The sequence below is a fragment of the Piliocolobus tephrosceles genome, chromosome 6 (assembly GCF_002776525.5).
Source record: "Piliocolobus tephrosceles isolate RC106 chromosome 6, ASM277652v3, whole genome shotgun sequence".
NCBI classification, from domain to species: domain Eukaryota; kingdom Metazoa; phylum Chordata; class Mammalia; order Primates; family Cercopithecidae; genus Piliocolobus; species Piliocolobus tephrosceles.
This window is the reverse complement of record NC_045439.1, coordinates 41,001,178-41,014,999: the sequence shown is the minus strand read 5'-3', so window position 1 is coordinate 41,014,999 and position 13,822 is coordinate 41,001,178. Positions and strand designations below refer to the sequence as shown.

The 13,822-nt window shown below is 33.9% G+C and overlaps 1 protein-coding gene across 11 annotated transcripts in view; it reads left to right on the top strand.

The window, feature by feature from the left end:
- Positions 1-13,822, top strand: part of FUT8 (fucosyltransferase 8) — a 331,654-nt gene that overhangs the window by 155,799 nt on the left and 162,033 nt on the right. For all 11 annotated transcript variants that reach the window (XM_023232574.3, XM_023232591.2, XM_023232599.2 and 8 more), the window contains one exon: positions 6,350-6,779. In XM_023232574.3, coding sequence (XP_023088342.1) covers positions 6,577-6,779 — 203 coding nt within the window. In that variant the 5' untranslated portion in view covers positions 6,350-6,576. The remainder of the gene's footprint in view (positions 1-6,349; positions 6,780-13,822) is intronic.

Sequence of the window (13,822 nt, the reverse complement as noted above, 5' to 3'; positions counted from 1 at the left end):
CTTTTATTCTATAACTGGAGTCAGTAGACTTTGGTTTATGAGCCATATCTGGTCCACAGCCCGTTTTTTTATAGTCCGTGATCTAAGAATGGATTTTACATTTTTAAAGGGTTATAAAGAAACAAAAATAAAAATTAAGAAGTATATGTGACAGAGACAGTATATGCCTCGCATAGCCTAAGATATTTATCTTGCCCTTTACAGAAAACATTTTCTAATTCCTACCTGCTTAATTCTAATTTCTAAGGTGTTTTATTTCTTGGATTTTTACTGAATGCTGCAGGTTTTCTCTGTGGTATTTTTATTGTACCTGGTTGGAACTCATAGGTCTCCCAGCTTTGCCTAATCCTTGAGGTATGTTCAGCTTTTAGCTACCCAGTATTTAATTTTTCTCTTTCTGATAATTGTCTTTTGCAAGCTTCATGAATTCTTACTATAACTTAGTTTCCTGCCAAAGACTCAAAGGATCTCCTATGCAAAATTTGGAACTTTCCTTCTGAGTATCTACTTCCTCTTTAGTATAATGACCTGCAAATTCCACCTACCTTAAATTCCCTAAACTTTGGTCTTTGTCTTCTCACCTGAGGAAGATGGCTGTGTTTTGTTTGGGTTCTTTCTTTCTGTGCTGGTGTTCAGCGAATGCTTCTAGGCAGAAGGGTGAAGTGATCATAGGGCTTACTTTTATTGTTAACTTTCTCTCAGACATTACAATCTTCTTTGACCTTTGCCCATTATCTGAAAACAGTTTTTCTAAATATGTTTTTTAAAGTTTTCTAGTTTATATGTGAGGCTAATCTAGTAGTAGTTATTCTTTCATGGTTGGAGATGGAACTCTGTTTAGCAGCTATTAATAAATATGCTTTTTAACCTCTGGTATTAGTATAAACCAATAATTGTAATTATATCTGTTAAATCTCTTATTTGCTGTAAATTGAGTTTTGTTTTATGATATGTATAAGAGGTATTAGCAGAATACATAAGGAAACGTGATTACGATTCAGTTCTGTCCTGCATCTTGAATACCTATTCTGTGCCCAAGGCGTTCTACAACTTGCTAGAGATGGAAAATAACACATGAAGTGAAGATCAGGCTTTTAACCTTCTAGGGAAGGTAGACATATGTATTAATTATTTATTGCTACATAACAAATTACCTTTAGACTCAGTGGCTTAAAGCAACAATTTATTATCTGTTGGTCAGAATTTAGGGATGGTTTAGCTGGATCCTCTGGCTAAGCTCCATCTCCTAGGTGAGGGTCTTAAAAAAGCCTGCATTCAAGATGTGGACCAAAGCTACAGCTGTGTTGAGGCTTGACTGGTGAGGGTGCATTTCTAAGCTTGCTCACATTCACATGGTCATTGGCAGGATTCAACAATCTTGTGAGGTGCTTGTGGTCTTAGGACTGAGTACTTTAAATCTTTGTGGACTGTTGTCTAAAGGCTGCCCTCAGTTCCTTTCCACATAGGCCTCTCTGCATGATGACTCACAGTATGGTAGCTTGTATAGTCAGAATAAGCAAACAGGGACAATGTGAGCAAGACACAGAAGCTCCAGTCTTTTGTAACCTTATCTTGGAAGTGAAATTCTGTCACTTTTACCATATTCTATTTAAGAAACAAGTCACTAGGTCCAGCCAACACTCAAGAGGAGGAGATGATACAAGGGCATGAATAGTGGACACAGAGATAGTTGGCAGCCATTTCAGAAGCTGCCTACAACAGCATGTGGCATATTAATTATATAAATAATCATAAATGGGTCTATAAAATAATGTAACAACATCAATATATACCACATAATAATTTGCTGCATCATATGCTGAGGTGCTTCCCTATTGATGATTATTTTATTTAAGCCTTTTCCAGTATTCTCTAGGAGAGGTGATATTTATTATCTCCAGTTTATAGATTGTTCAGTGAGGTTACCTAGCTATGATGTAGCGGAACTGAGACTCCAGGCTAGACACTGCTGATTCTAGCACCCATACTTTTAATTTCTATATCTTGTCAGCATTAAAATAAAATTACTTTTTTTGGAGCACTTCTTATGTGCCAAGCATTATAAGTGGTTTATATAATGTTAACCTTATTTAAGGCTCATAGCAACTCTATTAAGTCTCCTTATCTTACTGATATTACACTCTAGCTTCCAGATTCAGAAAAAGTACTTTGAAAAATCAAATATATTTATTGTTCCAGAGACATTAAACAAATACTACGCAAAGAATCTCTGTAAATACCAAAAGAAATGAAACATTTAAATACCTTAGTACCTTAAAAAAGTGGTATCAATCTAGTGTAGGCAACATGCTGAGATTTTGTCTCCCTCTCTCTTTTTCTTTTTTTTTTTTTTTTTTGAGACAGAGCCTTGCTCTGTCGCCCAGGGTGGAGTGTGGTGTTGTGATCTCTGCTCACTGCAACCTCTCCCTCCCAGGTTCAAGCAGTTCTCTGCCTCAGCCTCCTGAGTAGCTGGGATTACAGGCACCCACCACCATACCTGGCTAATTTTTGTATTTTTAGTAGAGATAGGGTTTCACCATCTTGGCCAGGATGGTCTTGAACTCCTGACCTTGTGATCTACCTGCCTCAGCCTCCCGAAGTGCTGGGATTACAAGCGTGAGCAACCGTGCCCAGCCAACTTTGTCTCTTAAAAAAAAAAAAAAAAAAAAATGATATCACTAATTAAATAAATTTGCAAAAAGAATCCTGGCACATTTCAGTCCATTTAGTATTTTGCAGAAGAAGAGTACTATGTGAGTCTTTAGTAGTAATAAATTTATAAATTCTTGAAAAGAAAGCCCACTCTGAGAGCAAATCTCAACAAACACTGCTATATAAATTTTAGTCAGAAATTAGCTGATATATGTAATTAATTTTTAAATTTTTTTGCTAATTTGAACTATTTTTACTAATACTTTTACAAGTAAGTTGATTGGCTTTCATATCAAAGGCTGTACATACTTTCTTCAGTCATATCGTTGTCTTTGCAAAGTGAGTCTTCTAAATGAAGAAAATTAGATACATTAGTTTTTCATGGTTAAAAGGCAAACCATAAGACTCTTTTGGCTGAATGTGGTGGCTCATACCTGTAATCCCTACACTTTGGGAAGCTGAGGCAGGCGGATCACCTGAGATCAGGAGTTCGAGACCAGCCTGACAGAATGGTGAAATTCCATCTCTACTAAACATACAAAAAATGAGCCAGGCACCACGGCAGACACCTGTAATCCCAGCTACTCAGGAGGCTGAGATAGGAGAACCTCTTGAACCCTGGAGGTGGAGGTTGCAGTGAGCCAAGATTGTGCCACTGCACACCAGCCTGGAGACAGAGCGAGACTCAAAAAAAAAAAAAAGACTATCTTGGTCTTTTAGGCCAATTAAATTTAATCAACCAAGGAATGTCTTTATAAGGTACATGTTGACAATAACAAATATGAAAGTTTATTGATGACCTTATTTTTGAACCATTTCCTTATAATAGCATTCTCTCACTTTCTGCATTGCCATTTACCATGTTAAGTAGGGCATAAATGCAGTTTAAGCTGTATTCATTAGTGCCAACTAAGTGCCAAATACCGTTCTTAGTGCCTGGGATACATCAGTGAACACAATGAACAAAAATTATGGCGTTTATATTTTAGCAAGCATGGTTCAGACAATAAACAGTAACCATAAGTAAGTAAGCAAGCATTCATTGTAGTTAGTAGATAGGGAAAAAATTCTGTACTTGTTCTTTTAAACCTTGCAGAGGAAAATTGCATAGAAAATGACTTGTTTTTCAGCTCTACTTGGTTTTGTTGACCCCAAAACTGGGAATTTAAAAAATACTGGCAAAGACAAAAAAAAATCATGGGAAACAGTCTCTCCAAAAACATAGTTCAAATGATGCTATGAATTTAGAAAATGACCATGTTTTGCTCCTATAATAATGTATTGCTTTCTACAACTCAAGTATTATCAATATTGATGTGTAATATAGTAATTTAATGTCTTAGATATTTTTGGTAATGGTTTATAACAAATGGAAAGTATTTATTGTTATACAAATTTTGTTATTCAAAATTTGTTTCTGCAAACTTTTGTTACTGTTCAAGTTATGCTGGCTTTAAATATTACAATTTTTATTATAATCCCAAGGAAAATGTTTCAGCATGTCTTTTTATTGTTTAAATTACTCTTTTTAAGAAAGCTACCTTTGCTTTGGTTGTTTATCACAGTTGTCTGTTTTCTGCATTACTTTTGCAGTGAAGGGAAAGAAAAAAATTTTAATATCTGATACACAGTTTTTACACTCTATAGCTGCAGTTTTAGTATTCTTGATTCAGCCAGCTACAGAACAAAATATTTGCCAAAAATCCCCCAAAATCGACTATTTACATAGCATTTCAATTGTATTAAGTGTTATAAGTAATCTAGAGATGATTTAATGTATTTGGGAGGATGTGTGTAGGTTTTATGTAAATACTATGCCATTTTATGTAAGAAACCCAAACATCTGTGGATTTTGGTGTCTGTGGAGGGTACGGAGGGACAACTGCATATCTTAATAGCTTGCAATTAACTAGGATATAGTATAGTTTCAGCACATAAGTATAGTAACATTTTACAGTGTTGCATATGTTGCCACAAAATTATTAATTGAAATATTAATACTTACATTTTTTGGCTGACTTACTGAATTGAATCAATTTCTTATGCCATCAGAATGAATTCATTTTTTATTTGGTTTTTAAGTCACAGAGCCCTGGATATCTGTGTTTTTTTTAAAGTAAGATGAAAAGTAGGGGATACCTGAGTTTAGAGGAGTGGGGATTTGAGAAAGAGTTTTAAGAAAGGGATGGGATGAATAATGGAGTCAATAAAAAGAGTGTTTTTGATAGATTTAAGAATAGTTATTAAAACAACAGACAACTTTTTACTTGGATTATTCCTTTTTAATTCAGTTTTCAAACAGTTCTCAGCAAGTACAATCCTTTTCATTGTATGTTTTAGCCATTGTAAATCGGTAACATTAAGGTAAATGGTGTAGGAATAAATGGGAAGGAAGTAGAGTGTTTCTAGGACAACCATTTGAAGAAATTTTCTTCTCTTTGAATATTTGGTGTTTTAAAAACAATTGAGATTTAAGGTGCAAAAGTGGAAAAATAGTGGCCCTGTGCTCTGATTTTTGAAGGCTCTCCTCCATCTTTTCTGCTAATCTTTTTACCACTGATTGGTAGGTCAGGTGCCCTCACATTCAGTCTTGTATACAGAAACTATTTCTTTTTTCTCTCTTCTTTTTTATATGGAACTCTGTCTAGACATATGATTTCTCTTCTATAGCTTTAAAATTATCAAAACATTTTTAAAATTAAAAATTTTTATAGAGATGGGGTTTCACCATCTTGCCAGGTTGGTCTCGAACTCTGGGTCCAAGCAGTCCTCCTGCCTTGACTCCTTCCAAAGTGCAGGGATTACAGATGTGAGCCACTGCGGCTGGCCTGTCAAAAGGTTTTAAATTATATTTTTGCCTACAAATTCTCTCTTTGGGGAGAAAATAGTTTGGTTTCCAAGGGAATTTTAAGCCTAATGATGGAGAAATGACAAATGATACCTGTAACCAAGCCTGGAAAAGAATGTGCATTTGTAGCTTAAGATGCACACAGTAACTAGCATGTAACTGGTACTAGATGTTTGTTGTAATTGTTGGTGTTTTTAATAAATTTGAGGAAGCAGTAGTCTAGCCTGGTTCATTTGAACCTTTGCTTCTGATATTTGGAATGACTGCCAGCTGGTTAATGGCTATGATAACCTTTACTTGGCTAATATGCATGTCAGTTTTAGAATTTATCCTAAAAGTAACAATTTGCCTGTCACCTGCAGAGTTAAGTGGTATAATGGCAGCTGAACAGTGAGGGAGGAGAGTGGAGTTGAGAACTGGTAGAAATGAAATCACTCATACAGGGAACATGTTTTTTCTTGAGATAATGAACATACTAGCCCAAAATAACGTGGTTGAGTATATTTTGTTTTTGATTGATTGTTCAAAGATATAATTTTTAAGTCTTCATATATAAGCTATTGTATAATTATGTAAGAAGGAAAAGAAAATGATGATGGCACTTTGAGGACTTTCAGGCTTAGAGCTAATTAGTCTGTTATCTGGTAGAGCACTAACGTACATGGCTGATTTAATATACAGATTAACAGATTTAAAGCTTTTACCCTTTACTTGTTATTAGGCAGTTAGGTTATCTTCCAGCTTGTTGGCCAGTCAACACCAATGTGTTTCCTTTAACTCTAAAAATCTCAGCATATGCTGTTTTATATATCTTAAATAATTTAAATTCATTTCTTACTCTTTCCACAGCATGTAGAGTCCATGAAGTACAGGACGATAAAGCTTCCTACACATATCACCAGAAGGATCTCTTTGAAAGATTCACCACAGGACTACTAGAGAGAATAATTTGTCCGAAGCATCATGTGTTGAAACAACAGAAGTCTATCCACCTGTGCACTAACTAGAAACAGAGTTACAATGTTTTCAATTCTTTGAGCTCCAGGACTCCAGGGAAGTGAGTTGAAAATCTGAAAATGCGGCCATGGACTGGTTCCTGGCGTTGGATTATGCTCATTCTTTTTGCCTGGGGGACCTTGCTGTTTTATATAGGTGGTCACTTGGTACGAGATAATGACCATCCTGATCACTCTAGCCGAGAACTGTCCAAGATTCTGGCAAAGCTTGAACGCTTAAAACAGCAGAATGAAGACTTGAGGAGAATGGCCGAATCTCTCCGGTAGGTCCTAAAATACTGAAGGAAGAATGATGAAATACTGTACTTTGTTTTTAGGTGTAGGGCTTCATTCTGGTAGGAAAAATAGTTAATTATTTTTATAACCTGCTGTCTTTGCCAAAAGACGGTTTTCTATCTCCGTATATTTAATACAGAGCAAGTTTGTCCAACCCACAGCCCGTGGGCCACAGATGACCCAGGACAGCTTTGAATGAGGCCCAACACAAATTTATAAACTTTCTTAAAACATTCTGAGATTTTTAAATTTTTTTTCTTAAGCTCATCAGCTATCATTAGTGTTAGTGTACTTTATATGTGGCCCAAGACAATTTTTCTTCCAGTGTGGCCCAGTGATACCCCAAGACAATTTCTCCATAGTGGCATCATTATTTTGCATATGAATTTTAATGTAGAAAAACTATGCCATTTAATTTGTATACTTGTATTTCATTTACAGTTACATATTAAAAAATTGATGTATTAAATCCAAACTATGATTTAAACTAGTGTATATTAAAAATTTTATATGAACTGTAACAAAGATATTCTAATAACTGGGAGGCTGAGTTAGTCTAACTATAACTTATTAAAATGTAGAAACGAAAGTTTGTCATTAAACAACTGGATCTGGAATGCAGAGAATGATTATCATTGTTATTTCTAGTCTGTAAAAAATGTGACATATATCTATTAGAAGACATCAACTGTTTGGAAAACCACAGTCTCCTATATATTTTCAGGGAGCAAGTAAACATAATATTACATAGGCGATCTCTGAATTTTTTTCCAAAGTTATTGAGGTAAAACATTACCTAGTATCTTATATGCAAAGATGATCATGTAGTACTTGCTCTCTCAAACTAGAGAAGCCAGAAATGAAGATTTGAGAGTCATTACTTCAGAGGTGGTAATTAACCCTAAGGGAAGTGGTATAGAGAAAAAGAGCTGAAAGTTCATTTCTCTTTGAGAAACACATAAATTAAGGAGTAGAAAGTGGAAACATCCAGTTGTACAGAAAGCTTTTAGAATAGTTGGGGAAGAATAGAGGGAGAGAGCTGTTACGGAAACTGAGGAACATTCTGTGAGGGAAGAATGTAGTTGGCAGTGTTAAATTACCCTTGATGCTATAAAGAGGATGCCCATGGTCCTCTCATTTTCTACTCTCACTGCCATTCACTCTTTGTTTAGAACTCGGATTTTTCCCTTTGTCTACAGTCATAACTTTTTCTTCACCATAATATTATTTGGGTCCTTTTATGTCCTTTGAAAGGCAATGCTAGGTGTTAAGACAAAAATGAATGAAACATTATTCTTGTCATTTGTTGTAGTACCATTCAAGAAGATAGCAAGCAGTCAGGGATTAGAAAGTGGATAGAACTTCTTGAATTTGTCTATTATTTTCTTTCCTACTTGGGGTACTCAGGGAACATCATATAGAAAGGTGATCTTTCAGTAGAGTCTTATTCATTCTAAAGATTGATAATTTAGGGGTTAGTAATAATAGCTGTCATTTATTACATGCCAGGTACTGTGCCAAGGACTTTGCATGGATCATCTCATTGAATTTCACACTATCTTTCTGAGGTGTTAGTACCATTTTTGTAACTGTTTTACAGATTAAGAATTATAGAGATGTTAAGTAATTTAATTTGCTGAAGGTCACACTTTTCACAAGTGGTAGAGCCTACTTTGAATCCCAGTAGTATGACTCCAAAACCTAAACTCTGAATAACTGTATTGCCTTCCTGAGCAGAAAACAGAGAAATCAGTGACCTTAACATCTTAGTATGAGACGTATGAGATCACCAAGAATAGCTACTATTCTAGTTGATTTTGGAGTTTGCTTTGATTGTAGTAAAATTTCCTTCTGTATCATGGGAATTTTGTTCCTAAAAATATTTTTCCCCTTAACAATTTAGGCTAATAAATAATTGCTCACTTTTCTTGTGGTTCCATCTTCAATACTGATATTTCAGTTTGTTTATTTCTGACTGCCAAATGTCTTGTTTTTGTTGTTTGAGGGGAAAGCTTGCCTTTAGTATGGATTTTTCTTTCTGCAAAATAATCTTTAGGTCTATTAAGTCACTTTCTTTATATTTTTATATTTTTATATGTTGAAATTAATTTCTTAACTGCTACATTTAAATGTAGAGACTAATTCTAAGAGCTGAATCCCCTAAGTCATATGGTATTACCATGTAATTACAGTCTGAAAACAGACTAAGCCAATGAGCCCGTGTTTATATAAGGGAATATAATTTCAGGAAAATAGTTTATAGTTAACCTCATTGAGGTTTCAATTTGTATTTCTGTAATGAATGATACTGGCCATTTTTTAATGTGTTTATTTGCCATTCATATGTCAACTTTGGTGAAGTTTTTATTCACTTCACCAAAGAATCTGTTGCCTATTTTAAATAATTGAACTGTTTTCTTTTAATAAGTTCTTTGAAAAAATAGTTTTTTAAAAATATATAAACACAAAATTGTATTTATTAGTAATATAAAATATGGTATAATATAATAAAAAACAAAAATGTAGTAGCATAAAACAGTCATTTATTTGCCCTTGATTTTTCCAATTTGGGTTAACTTCAGCTAGGCTTTTTTTCTAATTATAAACAGGGTCACTCGTGTGGCTGCAGTCATCTGGTGGCTTGGTTGTGATTGGGCAGTCCAGAATGACCTCACTTACATATTTGGCAATTAGGTTCACCATTAACTGGCTCGCTTCCATATTTCTTTTCTGGAAGGATAGCCCAGATTTCTTACATGGTAGTGTTCCAAGAGGAAGACAACAGGAATTGCATGGCCTCATGAGACTGAGCATCAGAAGTAACACAGTGTCAATTCTGCCACATTCTGTTCATTGCAAGTCAAGAGGCCTACCCATATACAAAAATAGAAGAAATAGATACCGCATCTTGGTTGATGAAACTACAAAGAATGCATAATTGGATTAGGTCAAATCATGGTGGGCTTATATAGCAAGAGTTATGTATAGACCCGATTGATAGATAATAGAGAACCATAGTTGTTTTCCAGCAGAGGAATGACACAGTAAAAATGGTTGAGGAAGATTTAGATTTTCAGGTGGATTTGGTGCATGTGCCAGACTGGAGTTAAGATATTTTTTGGGAAACTCTTAAAGTATTAATCTAGGTAAGAGGTAATGTAAACTTATACTGAAATTAATGATTGAATCTGTTGACTTTGATGCTTAGGTTTTCAACATGCTGGTATTTAGATTTTCCCAGACATCTCTTTCTTTCTTGTTCATTGGTATCATATTAGGACACATGTCGTGGGCCTTTAAAAAATTTAGAAACTATCACTTTCTCAGTCCTTTTATGGTTCATGTTTGTTTTGTTTCAACATTTAGTAATGTGAAATAGCTACTTGCTCACAGAATTTTTTGCTCCTTGGGATTTGAACCAGCCACGTTGCTTCCCAGAGTTGAAATTTACCAGAAAACACCCAGAAAATTGTTGGTTTCTGCAGAAACCCCCTTGAGCAGTGAACCTCAACCTGGTTGGGTGTCAGTCTCATGGAGTTGTAAAATCTAAAATGTGATTAATTGACAACTTTCCTTTTAACCTAATCCTTGTTATTCTAGGGACATTTACTTTTGAGAACAGAACTTAAAAAAATTCAAATGTGGCTTTTGGCCTTTTGACCGATTAATAAAGTTTTTTTTGTTTGTTTGGTCTAGGAAAGGAGAAGAGATTTCTTCAGGAATTTAGATGCTAGCTGTAAAACTGTAAATTTAAAAACCACAAAGAATGTATGATTAATTTCTGATTACCTATTTTTCTGAGCTGTGTATCATCTGCCAATATGGATTACAGACAAAGCATAAATCTTCTGGAGGAAAAATTTGTCCCAGGCAACAGAAGTATACTGAGTTGGGTAGAAAGGAAACTGAAGTGGTTCTTCACAGGTCATGTTTTACTGTTGTTTGAGAAGATTGTATTAAAAAGTGGGCTGCCTTCATTCTAGTTGGTTGGTTGGTTGGAAGATTTTGCTCTAGACCTTCTTCTCTATAACTGCTTGTCTCTCATACAAGAAGTATACATATATTCTTAAAACAAGTGAGATGGATTGGAATGTGTACAGCACCTGCTATCTAATTATAACCTTTCATTATATCTGTCTTTTGCTTTTTCAATCTTATATCCATTATTCCTCATGTTATCAAGAATATCTTATTTTTAAGATATAATGAAAGATACTCCTTCCCTGAGAACATTTCAGTGGGAACAACATTCCTATCCTGATCGGGCTGATAAAGCAGATATTCTCTCCCTGGAATTTCTTGTAACTTTTTAATATTTACTGGATTAAATTTGCTAACATTTTGTTTTGGATTTTTTCTGTATTAATGAGATATTTATTTATAATTTTTCCTTCTTGTGATGTCTTTCAGGTTATCAATATTATGCAGGCCAATTCTGTTCTCTGGAAAAGTTTATGTAAAATTGATATTCATTCTCTTTTAAATATTATAATTCTACCAGTGAAGTTATCTGGGCCTGGAGTCTTTTTGTGGGGAAGGGTGGTGGCAAAGAAGGAGAACATATGGGAAGATTTTAGATTCTGGATTTCATGTCTTTCATAGAAATTGGACTGTTCCGCTTTTCTATTTTTTTTTCTTATGTCAATTTTGGTGAAATGTGTTTTTCAGAGCATGTGTTCATTTTATCAACATGTTCAAATGTTCTAGCATAAAATTGTTCTTAGCGCCATTTTATTTTCTTCTCCATACTCGTATATCTATAGTAATGTCTCCTTTTTCATTCTTAATATTGGTTGTGTTTTCTCCTTTTATCTTGCTAACAGTTTATCAATTTAATTTGCTTTTTCAAAGAACCAACCTCTGTGCTTTTTTTTTTTCTTTATTGTATATCTGTTTTCTATTTTATTTTCTTTTATGTCCTGGAAAGCTTTAAGTTTCTCTAAGCACAGCTTTGAGTTGTATTCCATAAGTTTTTGATGATGTTCTATTTTTGTCATTAATTTAAAATATTTTAAAATTTGTATCGTGATTTTTTTTTTTCTATGACCCATAGGTTATTTAGTAGTTGTTACTTAATTTCCAAATTGGGCTATTCTGTTTATCTTTCAGATTTTGATTTCTAGTTTGTTCTTCAACCAGATAGAATTATATTCTGTATTTCAGTTCTTTGAAATTTATTTAATGGCTCAGCAAATGACTTATGTTGTTGAATGCTTAAGAAACGTGTATTCTCTTGTTGCTGAGTCTGATCTAGTATATATGTCATTTAAGTTAGGTTGGTTAATTAAGTTATTCAGATTTATTAATTTTTATAAATATTCATATTCTTTTATAATTGGTCACATATTTATCCTTTCTAGTGTTCTTTATTCTTCCTGTTATTCAGTTCTTTAATGTTGAATCATTTTCTTCAGCCTTAATAATATCCTATAGTATTTATAGTGCAGGTTTGATAGCAATAAATTCAGATTCTCTTCTTTTAAAAACTTTAACTTTCATTTTGTTAGATACTTCTATTGAGTGTAGAATTTAGTTTAGCAATTATTTTTAAAAGCATTTTAAGTATGTCATTTCATTGATTTCTGCGTTTCACATCTCTGAGAAGTCTACAATTTTAAGAAGTGTATCTCTCTCTCTGACTGTGTTTACTGTTTTTTTTTTTTCTTTTTTGCCTTTGGTGTTAAGCAGTTGACTATGAGTGCCTAGATATGGCTTTATTTGTTTTTATTCAGCTTGAAGTTCACTGAGCTGCTTAAATCTGGGAGTTGATGTATTTTATCAGTTTTGGAAAACCCTCAGCTATTAGTTCTTCAAATACTGCTTCTGAAGCCATTGTTTTCTATTTTTTCATTATGGAATTCCAACTATATGTATTATTAAATTTATTTTTATGGTATCTCACATGCCTTTATGCGTCTTTCATAATCTAATTTCTCTTTGCACTTTATTTTGTATTATTTTCTATTGAACTGGCTTCCAACTTATATCACCTGTCTTCTGTTTTGTTTATTGTGCCGTTAAACACACACAGTTAGCAATTTTTTAATATATTCTGATTCTAGAATATTCACTTGATTCATTTTGATAATTTCACATTTCTTTGGAATTCTCCATTTTTCATCTGTCTTGTCCATATTTCTTTTAATTTCTTAAATAGTTATTCTAATATAACTGTTATATTTTCTGCTAATTTCAATTTCATGGATCACCATTTGGTTGATTTCTTTTGATACTTATTTTGATTATTAGTCAAATTTTCTGCCTCTTTGCATGTCTTGTAATTTTAAATTTTATATGTCGTATATAATGGCACTGTTGAGGCTACAGAGGCTTTTCTCTCTGTTGGAGAGTGGGCTTAATATTTCAATCCAGTACAGTCAGTGACTGAACATGGCTATGTTGTAGTTTTAGTAAAACCTTGCCCACTTTGTTTCTTCCTTGTTACTCAGGTATAATTCTTCTAGACTTTTTATTGACAATTTGGTAGATTTCTCTTCAGATTTGAAGTATAGGACATTTCTTCTGCCCTTCAGAGGTTTTGAGCTTTGCTCTTTGGTCTCTTGCTCCATGCAGCATCTAAATTTGAAATACATTGAAGAGAAAACTAGCTGTGAGTTTAAGGTAGGCCTCAAGCAGGACTTTGTCTTGTAAATATCATAAGACTATGAGAAATTTCATTCTGTGTTAAAATTACTGTCTTGCCTTGGAGCTATAGAATCCAGCAGATCAATCATGGAGAAAACTGGCTATGTGTTTACTGCTTTTGCAGTTTCCAAATTTTCACACCACTCTTCTGTGTGATCCCTACCCAGAATCAGCAAATGCTTCCCAAGTAAGAACATAGCTAGCTAGTTCAGCCTTCTCTGGAATTTTAGTTAATTTAATCCCTCACTTCCACAGCTCTCTAATGCTTTAAAAGGATTATATTTGCAAGTTGTTTTTTTTTTTCTGGGGGTTGGGGGGAGTGCTTATTGTCATTATTACAATGAGTATGAAAATAGATTTGCCATGTTATACTGTATTCTACTTA